This window comes from Carettochelys insculpta, chromosome 17, assembly GCF_033958435.1.
Source record: "Carettochelys insculpta isolate YL-2023 chromosome 17, ASM3395843v1, whole genome shotgun sequence".
NCBI classification, from domain to species: Eukaryota; Metazoa; Chordata; order Testudines; family Carettochelyidae; genus Carettochelys; species Carettochelys insculpta.
The window spans coordinates 33,230,028-33,242,739 of record NC_134153.1 but is presented as its reverse complement, the minus strand read 5'-3'; the positions used below and the strand labels follow the sequence as shown (position 1 = coordinate 33,242,739).

General features: G+C 40.7%; 1 protein-coding gene across 4 annotated transcripts in view; it reads right to left on the bottom strand.

Annotated features, from left to right (window-relative positions):
- PHF20 (PHD finger protein 20) overlaps positions 1 to 12,712 on the bottom strand; it is a 230,776-nt gene that overhangs the window by 137,931 nt on the left and 80,133 nt on the right. The window contains exon 10 of one of the 4 annotated variants that reach the window (XM_075012107.1): positions 1,357 to 1,635. The exons of the other annotated variants lie outside the window; for them this stretch is intronic. Within the exon in view, the coding sequence (XP_074868208.1) occupies positions 1,357 to 1,635 (279 nt within the window). The remainder of the gene's footprint in view (positions 1 to 1,356; positions 1,636 to 12,712) is intronic. 4 annotated transcript variants of the gene reach the window in all.

Sequence of the window (12,712 nt, the reverse complement as noted above, 5' to 3'; positions counted from 1 at the left end):
GACATATGAATATTTACATTGTTGATAACCAGAAGTTTGAAATCCTGCATCTATTTAAGTATGCATATATGATCAAAGCCACACATTCGTCTATGTGGAATGTCAGCTTGTAAAGACTGAAAGCAAAAAAATAAGGACTCTTTCAAGTGTATTCTAAAAGAGATATAAAACAATGGAAGGTACTTTAATTTACTGAACAACAACTTTCAAGGAATTAATGAAAAGAAGGCTGGAAAAATCTCTAGCAGACATATGAAGATTTCAATTAGTTGAAAATGTTTTTCTAAGAAACAAAGTTCATATATAATTCTTATTGCACAAATAAGAAGGGAAATGAATAAGAAGTTAGAAAGTTTGTAACGAACTGCAAAATACAGCAATATGAGAATCAAATACAGGACGAGTAAGCTTCAGAATGTATTCTATTTTAAAATAATACAGAACTAATGTAAAAATGAAGTATCAGGACAACTGTCATGGGAAGGATTTTAAATAGTTTGTGTGGAAATAAACTGGTCTTACTCACAGAAGCTTACATTCTAATTAATATCAAAATATGCAGCAGCATTCAGATTTTCATTCCTCTGGCATTTGGATACACAAGACAGTTTTTAGTTGCCCTCCAGAATAACACAAGAAGACTAATTCTCAGAGGCTGGAAAAGGAGGAATCAAATGATATTACAAAAAGTAGAACAGAATTTCTATAGATCAAGTTATTTCAAGAAAAAGAAATGAAGCTTAGTACTAGATTACATATCATAGGAACAAGCACTGACACAGACAAGACAGGAAGGAGAAGCAGCCAATCTCAACCATTCTCTTAAGCATTAGCAGTTCTCCACAGTATTTCTTCTGATATTTACGTAGCTTCAATTAAATGTTTTCCACAGTAAAACTGTAGTGGATAGGCATATTTTAGAAGTGTTGGACAAGAAGAATATCACCAAGCAAAAATACAGTGAAAGGAGTCCAGCAATTCAGGTGTCTTTGTTGCTGTTGTTCTTAAACACACGAAGTTTTAATAGTGAAATAAGCTGTTGACAGGAAGCAACAGAAGTTGCTTGGATGAATCAGTTCATGAAGCAACTTAACCAGTTTCTGGAGGAGGGAATGAGCTCAGTGAGCTTCATGTTCTCAAATATCAAAATGCTATCATTACCTTATACCATTTATATTTAGGTTTTTAAATAAGCTCTCTCAATTCCGGAAGATACATAAAAAGAATAAGATGCACCCAAAGGAACCTTCTTTGCCTGATACCTATCATGTAACCAAAACGGCTTCCACTAATTTTCCTTTTCATTCTAGATACTCGAACGTGCCTTAGAAATCAAGCGATAGGCAACATACTTACACAATGAACCAGATGTAGTCCGCCTTCTGTTTAGGGTTCCTTGTTTGGCTTTTTCAGAAGCCAAAGAACGTCTTGTTTGAATGTTTCTTTTTAATGCACTCTGCTGTGGTTCTGGTGCTCTCTCAACTCCATGAAAGTATTTCATATGATAATGCAGTAACTTGGCTTTGCGGAATGCTTTCGAACAGTCCAAAAGCTTGCATCTAAACTTGTGATCTTGGTCAACAGTCGTAGATTTTGAAGCAATAAAATCATCTGTTCTCTTAAAAGTTTTTGTTACTGTAAGAACAAAACAAATAAGATTCCCCCATGCTTTTGCTACCTTTTTCAAATGATTCTCCAAACTTAAAACAATTAAAAAATTAATATATATTTAAACATAAAATACTGTATTAGTTAAGAAACAAAAACAAACCATTACCACTATAAACTGTTTTTGAAACCGATGGTCTTGGGCTAACCTGAGGACTGTTTTCCTTATTATGGATCGATGTCACTACTACTACTCCTCAACTATCAAAAAGAATTATGAGTCAATTGCTATTGTAACAGAAAACGTTATATATCAGAGAGACTTCGTTTAACTGAGTTCACTTGAGCCAAAGGCAGATACCATCAAAGTCTACAGCACAACAAAAGCACAACTGTCATCCACTATGGGAGCAGCACGACCACCACATTTTTCATTCAACACACATTCTATTTCTCAATGTTAATATCTGTTATTAGAGCACCAGTCAAGAGAAAAAAAACTTAACATATCACTGATTGGACATGCAAATTTCCTGAAATATACATTAAAGCTAAGAACTGTGGAGTGCTGCTAAAATGAGGGAAAAAGTGAACTGTATTTCAAGTAAGTCAGGTTTGTTAACAAAATCAGTTTTTTAAAACTGTACTCAGTAATGTGAAGGCACAACATTAAGACAAGTAAAAGTTAGGATGAGTTTCAAGAAACATTTCCTACTTAGATTTGTTTAACCATGGCTGTGTCAGTAGTATGCGGCATAATGGACAATCCGAATACATGAGACACACCCCACAGAGAATTGATAGATGATATAGTAGATTGGTGTGGAGGTAGTCTAAAGAAACTAAGCCACTCTGTACTGGACAGGGAAAGATGGAAAGGAATAGTGAGAGAGGGATCAGACACCAACAGGCGCTGAGCCCACAGTTATTGATGATGATGTATCTACACTATCACACCCCTTTCAAAAGCAGAGTGCTAATGAGACACTTTGGGATATGCTAATAAGGTGCCACAATGAATATGTAGCACATCATTAGCATAATTGCAGTCACGGCACTTCCAAAGTGCTGCTTCTGATTGCACATGGCTTGTCTACACGGAGTCCTTTTCAAAAGGACCCTGCAGACTTCGAAATCCCTTTACTCCTATAAAGGAGTGAATTTGGTCTTCTAAGGTTCCAAACATTTTCACTTCCCTTTTTAATGAGAATTTCTATACACTTGAAAGAAACATTTTTCTTAACAAGCCAGTGTGAACTTACTGTGGTGATGACAACTATCTAAAAAGTGTACAAATGGGGAACTGTATCCGAAAACTAAAGAAATGCCAACACAACACAATTTGAAATAGAAAGAATGATCTTGCCAATTACATCACATAAATCTAACATGCATCGCTAATAAGATAAATTACTGAATAGCTAGGAACTAAAGGAATCATATGACAACTTCCATGAGTTTCTAAAGGTGGTTTGTTTGGGTTTTTTTTTCTTTGTTTGTTTGTTTGGGTTTTTTTTAAGACAACTTTGCGGGGAGGTACATGTGCAAAGTTAGGGAATGAGGGCACTGCACTTTATGTTGTGTATTTAGATTTCAGTAAATCATGTGGACAAAACGAACACTGTCAAAAAAAACCCCAAAAAGAGATAACATTAAACCATGGTATCTTGAAATGGGGGAAGGGAGATATCCAGCAAAAGGACCCAGCGCAAGCAAGATCAATCGACTGGAAATGAAGGTAAGCAGTTTGTTAATGAAAATAAACAAATAAATAAATCACAATGCATTTGGAAGAGCTGAAAACACAAAGGACACAGAATTAATACAAAAGGCCCATGAGAGGTAATAAACATGGTAAGAAAAGAGTGGGAAGAAATATTCTAAAAAAAAAAAAATATATATATATATATATCTTGTTATTACGAGGGAGATATACGGAACACAATAGTGCTAAGCTGAGACAGGCATATGAACGAGCAGAAATTTAGATAAATATTTGTAATATGGAAATGCTAATAAATAAATACAACTATGACATTGTTGGTATCACAGAAACTTGGTGGGATAATACACATGATTGGAATGTTGGTATGGAAGGGTACAGATTGTTCAGGTAGGACAGACAAGGGAAAAAGAGAGGAGGTATTGCCTTATATATTAAAAATGTACACACTTGGACTGAGGTGGAGATGGACATGGGAAATGGATGTGTTGAGAGTCTCTGGATTAAGCTAAAAGAAGTAAAAAAACAAGGGTGATGTCCTGCTTGGAGTCTACTACAGGTCGCCTACCCAGGTGGAAGAGGTGGATGAGGCTTTTTTTAAGCAACTAACAAAATCATGCAGGGCCCAGGATTTGGTGGTGATGGGGGACTTCAACTATCTAGATGTATGTTGGGAAACTAACACAGCAACACACAGACTATCCAGTAACTTCTTGGACTGCATTGGAGACAACTTTCTTTTTCAGAAGGTTGAAAAACCTACCGGGGTGGGGGGGGACTGTCCTAGATTTGATTTTAACAAATAGGGAGGAACTGATTGAGAATCTGAAAGTGGAAGGCAGCTTGGGTGAAAGTGATCTTGAAATCACAGAGTTCACAAATTTAAGGAACGGTAGAAGAGAGAACAGCAAAATAGAGACAATGGATTTCAGAAAGGCGGATTTTGGTATACTCAGAGAGCTGGTAGGTAGGGTCCCATGGGAAGCAAGACTGAGGGGAAAAACAACCGAGGAGAGTTGGCAGTTTGTCAAAGGGACATTATTAAGGGCCCAAAACCAAGCTATTCCGCTGCATAGGATAGACAGAAAATATGGTAAAAATAAACCTTGGCTTAACCAGGAGATATGGCATGATCTCTAAATAAAAAAGGACTAAAAAAAAAAGGAAACTAGGACAAATTACAAAGGCTGAATATAGGCAAACAACACAGGAATGCAGGGACGTGATCAGAAAGGCAAAGGCACAAAATGAGCTCAAATTAGCTACAGGCATAAAGGTAAACAAGACGACTTTTTATAAATACATCAGAAGTGCATCCTAGAATACTCAAGGAGCTGATGAAGGAGATATCTAAGTCATTAGCTATCATCTTTATAAAAATCATGGGAGACAGGAGAGATTCCAGAAGACTAGAAAAAGGCAAATATAGTGCCCATCTATTAAAAAAAGGGGAACAAGACCAATGCAGGAAACTACAGACCAATCAGTTTAACTCTGTGCCACAAAAGATAATGGAACAAGTAATTAAGGAAATCATCTGCAAACACTTGGAAGATGGTAAGGTGATAGGGAACAGCCAGCATGGATTTGCAAAGAACAAATCATGTCAAACCAACCTGATAGCTTTCTTTGATAAGATAACGAGCCTTGTGGATAAGGGACAAGCAGTGGATGTGGTATACCTACATTTTACTAAGGCATCTGATACGGTCTCGCATGATATTCTTACCAATAAACTACGCAAATACAACTTAGATGGGGCTACTAGAAGTTGGGTGCAAAACTGGCTCAATAACCGTACTCGGAGAGTAGTTATTCATGGTTTTCTATCCTGCTGGAAAGGTACAACAAGTGGGGTTCTGCAGGGGTCTTTTTTGGGACCGGTTCTGTTCAATATCTTCATCAACTATTTGGATATCGGCATAGAAAGTATGCTTATTAATTTTCCAGATGATACCAAGCTAGGAGGGGTTACAACTGCTTTGGAGGATATGGTCAAAATTCAAAATGATCGGGACCAATTGGAGAAATGGTCTGAAGTAAACAGGATGAAGTTTAATAAAGACAAATGCAAAGTGCTCCACTTAGGAAGGAACAATCAGTTTTACACATACAGAATGGGAAGCGACTATCTAGGAACGAGTATGCTAAAAAGGGATCTAGGGGTTACAGTGGACCACAAGTTAAATATGAGTCAGTGTGACGATGCTGCAAAAAAAGCAAACAGGTGTGTTATGAACAAGACACGAGAAGTCATTCTTCCACTCCACTCTGTGCTGGTTAGGCCTCAGCTGGAGTACTGTGTCCAGTTCTGGACGCTGCATTTCAAGAAAGATGTGAAGAAATTGGAAAGGGTCCAGAAAAGAGCAACAAGAATGATCAAAGTTCTAGAGAACATGGCCTATGAAGAAAGGCTGAAAAGAAGTGGGCTTGTTTAGTTTGGAAAAGAGAAGACGGGGGAGACATGATAGCAGTTTTCAGGTATCTAAAAGGGTGTTATAAGGAGGAGGGAGAAGACTTGTTCTTCTTGGCCTCTGATGATAGAATAAGCAGCAATGGGCTTAATTTGAAGAAATGGAGGTTTAGGTTGGGCATTAGGGAAAAGTTCCTAACTGTCAGGGTGGACAAACACTGGAATAAAATGCCTAGGGAGGTTGTGGCATCTCCATCTCTGGAGACATTTAAGAACATGTTAGATAAATATTTATCAGGGATGGCCTAGACAGTACTAGGTCCTGCCATGAGGGAAGGGGGGCTGGACTCGATGACCTCTCAAGGTCCCCTCCAGTCCTAGCATTCTATAAGTCTATGATTATTTCCTGCAAACTAACAACAAGAATGAAGAGGAATTCCTTTGTGGTTGTACAGCGGGCAGACAGCTAGGAGAAAGGGGAAGGAAAAATTAAGAAAGGAACAATGTATCAGTAAGAACTTCCTGATGCTTATTTCAAATCATTTTGATAATTTCAGCACAAATAGAAAAAAATGCCATGCTAGTAAAATGAAAAAGTCTGCCAACAAAAAAAAATCTGAAGTATTTTATTCATAACATGTGATCTTTAATGAAGTGGAAGGAAATTTCATTTACTGGTACATGAAGATGGGAAAACATTTTTCAGTTGCACCAAGAAGGAAAACAGGGTCTCGAGCTTCCACAAAAGAAATATTATAATATAAAGGGAAACTATTGCTTTATTCTCATTACTCGAACCTGTATGAGTTCTGTTTAGAATGCCTTTTTATTGAGTTAAATCCCACCAACCATTTGATCACCCCACAAAAGCCTGAGGGTAGAAAACTACTGTACCAGAATCTTTATCTTTAAGAATTCAAATACAGTAGCAGATATGATCGTTATCCTTTAAAAGTATACATCAAATTAGTTCAATGTAACACATGCAACATTATTGTTGAAAACTTAAGCAAAGCTTCAGAAACTTGAAATTTATGTCTTGTAAAACAATATTTTGCTCATGTTAAGCATGTTATACAGGAAGGTAGATAAACAAACAATCAGAAGCATTACAACACGTGTATTTTGAACTGCCGAGCAATAATGAACAGCATGTCATCATTTCTAGGTAAGCTGTTATCGCAGCAGTTGTCCAGGGCTAACGTAATCTTGAACTCAGCTTTTGGCAGGTGTGACAGAAGATACTTTTTTTGTCTTTTTAAACAGTTATGTTTACAAATTATTGTTAATATTCACATATATACTGGGGGTTTTTTCCTATATGTTGCATGCAAATTATGCAATCTCAACTGAACATGCAGTACCAACACCACACACGGTCAAGGAAAAAATGAAGGCAAGTCATTCCATATGATTTTGGAATAATCTCCCCAAAAGAATAAATGGAAATTTTATTCCTTTTGACACCAGAATTAAGCTGTATAAACAACAGAAGAAAGTAGTAGGGAAAAAATGCCGCACTTTGCTGCAATAGCAGGTCATTTCCATCTCCAGTGTCTAGGGCTATGATGTGCAATACACTAGCCACTAGCCACCTGTGTCTATTTTGAGCATGGCTAGTTGGCTTGAACAATAAATAGGTTTTCAGAATAATAGGGCTATGCATCAGAACTGGTTGGACACCATGGTTCAATGGTCATATAATTGCCATTTCAAATACCGCACACTATAGAAAGGCAATCTGACCAAATGGTTACTCAACAAAGCATCCAAGCTGAACTCTCAAAAACAAATAACTAAATCATGGTTTCCCAAACTGGAGAAGGGGGGCAGGGGGGGAAGCGAGAAGAAATTTGGATGAGGGGGGGAAGCAAGCCAACCCAGCCGCAACATCACTCCCCCACCCCAAGAAAGAGCCACCCTTTGCTTCCAGCTCTCAGCCCCTCCCATTTTAAGTGGGCACCCAGCGCAGCCACTATAAAAAGTGGACAGACGGTGAAGACCCATCTTGGAGCTAGCTGCCTCCTAAAAAGGTGACTGGGGGTGCCTGACTTGGGGGAGGAGGATGGGGATGGGGTAAGAGCAGAAGGCTAGTGGTGCCTGGCTTTGGGGGAGGGGAGGGGTTCAAGTGGGCAGCTTGTGGGGCTCGGGCAGCTCAGCTGGTGCTGCACCAGGCACCCGCAAGGGGCCAAAAAAAACTATTTTTTAATCTTAAATAACATTTTTATATCAAGTTGTTGTGTTTATTTTAAATTACAAATTGATTTTTTTTTGTTTTGTTTTGTTAAAAGGAGGGTTGGGTGGTGGTAAAGAAGAGGTGGGGGTTGAGGGTTTCTCAGAAATCAAAATGGGGGAATGATGCCAAAAAGTTTGGGAACCACTGAACAAAACAGACTTTCCTAGTTGATCACTTAAGGTAGTTGGACGATTTAAGTCATGGAATCAATCACTTCTACTTTAAAACCACACAAAGCACCTCTTTTTGCTGATTCCTAAGGTCTAGTCTACACTAGACAACAGTTGACAGTTCAACCAGATCAATAAAATTAAAGCAGCAAATGTTCCTAGCGAAGAAACAGTTCTATCAATATAAAAGCTCTTATAATTATATAACTTGTTCCAGTTCCCTGACAGCTACACTGGTATAAGCACTTTTGTAAAAAGTAACTATAGCTCCACTACAACTTTCAGCAGCACAAGGATGCTGGGCAAAATCAAAACGAATAACAAAACAAAAACATACGCTCCACTGACAGTTCTGCTACCAAAAACTAAGGAAATAAAGGCTATGGAGTCTCAGGTGCACACTCATCCAGGTATAAAAAGGCTTCTCCTCACTGTCGCAGTCTGATTTTTGCTACAACATAATGCAAGCTACCTGTATCTTTATGGTATGGTAGAAAATTTCTTGTGTCCATCAGATACCAGTTTAGAGGCAACCATCTGAGAGGGATGGATGTGCACTTTGGGAACACGGGCAGATGGGGAAAAAAATGGTTCTCAGTATTCTCCATGACTGCCTACTGCGGAGGAGTGTCTCACTGAATTTGACTACACTGAAAGCTTTATTATCCAGCACTCATGGGGAATAGCAGTTAACCGAATGTGCCAGATGCTCAAGCAAAGGGAAAGGAGGCGCCTGCTGATGACATCACCCGGCAATGCCAGAGGCAGGCTGAGGGGGAAGAAGACACCTGCTGATGACATCAGCCAGAAGTGCCACAATGCAAGGTAACAAAGTTTTCCAGCTAAAGTGCCAGATAAAGCTTTTACTATATAATTTATCATTCTTCCTCAGAATATCAATCAAGTCTGTGATGGGATGCAAGTCAGTTATACCACAGATATGGCTGCATTTACTGATACTAATCAATACTAATAAAAACACCTCTTTTTTTGGGGGGTGTCGTCAGAGTTGCCACCAGCGTGGTGCTCTGCTCTCTCCAATGTATCACTCGGCTGCATGCGTGTGTTCCCTCTGTGCGCTGCCCTAGCTCTGCAGATAGCTGACACAGCAGACTCGAAGCGAACCCCCAATGACCACAGTCTAGTAAGGTGCAAAGACACGTCGGCCAGGTTTATTGCCGTATTGGATACAACAGTAGTTCCCTGTAGACTTCTTAGTCTAAGTCAGGGCATACTACAAATATGCACCCACGGTCAATGGACTCGGCTCAATCAGTGGCGGGACTTTTCACTGCCCCCTCGGCCAGACCCCGACCACGTCCCAGGATTACATTCTTATACACAGGTACAAACAACTTACACATCACTCCTGACGTATTGAGGTACACCCCTTCTACGTAGTTAGGTGCCGCCTCCCCCTTTGTACATGTTGAACAAAACAACTCTATCCATCATATTACCCTTTTGCCTTGTCATTGGGATGTATTGGCCTATTCCTTCTTATCTGTGGGATGTTCCAGGGTAGGGAGTTCTGGTACCATGCACCTACTTCAATATGCTAGGTAGATATGTTTATGCACCAGCAACCTTCTTCTTGCCAACTTCTGTGAGTAATGCATTCCTTTACCTCACAGCTGCACTTTGCTTTCTGTTAGCAAAGACTTGACCATTACTTTGGTTCAGGCCTAAGGCCTCATACTGGGCCTGTACTTACTACAGGGGGGTGGGGTGTAATTAAAAGGTCAAATCAAAGGAGACTGTCATGCTCAGGTAGATAGGCTTCCATGGGGCTTAACTGTGGACTTCTCGTATCTGGTTCATGATATGCTCTTCTATTTGCAGTCTGGTAGTCTACTACAGCAGTTATCCTATGACTGATTAAGGCACTAAAAGTTTTCCAGCAAATTCTCACAGATATATGTGCAGCCAGAGGTCATCTCTAAATGAGCAAAAACAAAGACACACAAAAGTTTCAGATTACCTGCAGATTTCCCTTCTGTTAGGCAAGGGATCAAGGTGGTTTGTGAACATGTGAAAAAGTGCTTGTGAGGGAGTTTAGTTACTAAAATTCATGAATATTCAATTGCACATTAGCACTATACTTTTCTATTGTGCAGTGTAGCAAGCAGGAAGCAGAGTTTCCACCTGACAGCAGCTACAGGTGTGCTTCACAGAGCTTAGCACTGCAAACCTGAGAAACACCTTCTTCGGATTTCAACTGACATTCAACTCAAGTTCCACGTTCTGCCCTTTTACTCCTCCAGCTCCACAACTTATCTCTGTAGGAGAAGGGTTCTAAGTGGTAGACAATGTCAAGTCCCCAAACAGCTATAGGCAATATGGGAAATCCTGAACTCTGACTTGGTAGGCAAATGAAGGAAAAGATTTGCAACTGTTATGATTTTTTTAATTATAAGCATAACTATTTTTCCCTGCAATTAACAGATCCCAAATCATTCATAAGTAGACATACAGATCATAAATAAACCTATTTTAAAAGGTGTCCAAACCTGTCTTAAAATACCTGAGGAGTTCTCCGATTCTAGGGTAAGAAACTGGTTACAAGAAACAGTATTTTTTATATTGCTGTAGTTAGCAATGCAGCCAATTTTGTAAAGGACACATAACTCTGAATTCAGATCCCAACAGATAAGTAAAGGAAAAACTAATTTTTAGCTACTTTGCTTTCAAGTATATTTATCTATAAACTGTAGTTCTCTACACAATTTCATTTATAACTTTGGATAAAACATTTTAAAAAGCACTTTAGTTATCAATTACTTAGAAGCAAACATTTTTGAAACTATTTAAGAACTTTGCATTCTAAATAAAACTACAAAGGTTATACAATGATGCCTTTCCAGGAAAGGTACAGTCCTTTTCTAGTGTTGTATTAAAAATAACTGCTACATATATAACACCACCAATAACGGCTGAGAACAAAGATCCACCTAAAGAGAAGTTACTCACTTGTAGTAACGATGGTTCGAGATGTGTCCCTGTGAGTGCTCCACAGTTCCACAGGAGGTGTCGGGCTCGCCCAGCGCCGCAGATCGGAATTCTTCTAGCAGTTTCCACTGGATCGCGCATGCGCCAATGCGCACCACTCCCTTGCGCGCCCTCGGTCATGTGCACGATCCAGTCCCCGCCAGTTCCTTGACCAACCGCCCCGGATGCTCCTGAAAAACACCGGACAGAGATCCGAAGCGGGGAGAATGGGCGGGTAGTGGAGCACTCACGGGGACACATCTCAAAGAACCATCATTACTACAAGTGAGTAACTTCTCTTTCTTCTTCGAGTGGTCCCCGTGGGTGCTCCACAGTAGGTGACTACCCAGCAGTAACCCCAAGTAAGGAGGTGGGTAATGGGTTTATGTGCAGCTTGCCCCCGAGAGGACTGCTGTCGACAGACAGGTATCCTCATCGAACACCCGATGCAGGGCGTAATGCTTGGCGAAGGTGTCGTAGGATGACCAAGTAGCCGTTCTGCAAATGTCTTTCAACACGATTCCCTTGAAGAAGGCCATTGATGCCGCCACCGCTCTAGTGGAGTGAGCCCTGGGCAGGGCTAGCAAAGGGGTCTTTCAATGCTCATAGCACAGTTTTATACAGGACACAATGTGCTTTGAAATTCTCTGTGAAGAGAGGCCTTCCCCTTTCGACCTGGGAGTGAGAGACACGAGAAGCCTGTCCGTTTTCCGGAAGCGCTTAGTTCTGTCTATGTAAAAGGCCAACGCCCTCCTCACATCTAGGAGATGCACGCGCGCCTCCTTGCTGGAGCTGTGAGGCTTCGGGTAAAACAAGGATAATACTATTGGTTCGTTAATGTGGAACTCTGAGGAAACTTTCGGAACGAAGGCTAGGTGTAACCGTAAGATCACCGCCTCCTTGGAGAATACTGTGCAGGGCAGCGTTGCCATCACTGCTGTGAGCTTGCTCACCCTGCGGGCTGACGTAATCGCAAGGAAGGTCATTTTCACGGTAAGTTGTCAGAGGGGTACCGTGGCTAATGGTTCGAAGGGTGGCCCCGATAGCGTGTGGAGTACCAAGCCCAAACTCCACAACACTGGTAGCGGTTTTCGAGGAGGGTACAGGTTTACGAGCCCCTTCAAGAACCTTGTGACGACAGGATGGGCGAATACGGTGGGCCCTTCCTCTTTGTGCCAAAAAAGCTGATATAGCTGCGAGGTGGACCTTTAGCGAGGATAGAGAGCGCCCATCTCGTTTGAGGTCCAGCAGGTATTCTAGAATTACAGTTATAGGAACGTCAACAGGAGCTAACTGTTGGAAGAGCACCGGGTGGTAAAGCGTGTCCATTTCTGTTTGTAAGTCCTCCTGATGGAGGTCCTTCGGCTACACTCTAAGACTTGCCTTACTCCCTCCGTACACGTGCTCTCTAAGGCACTGAGCCATGGATTAACCATGCTTGTAGGTGGAGTCCCTGAGGGTGCGGGTGCACTATGGACCGCTGAGCCTGCATGAGTAAGTCCGGCACTACTGGTAGGGGGAGTGGACGACGATCCGACATGCGCAGAAGCAAGGGAAACCATTGTTGTCGGTCC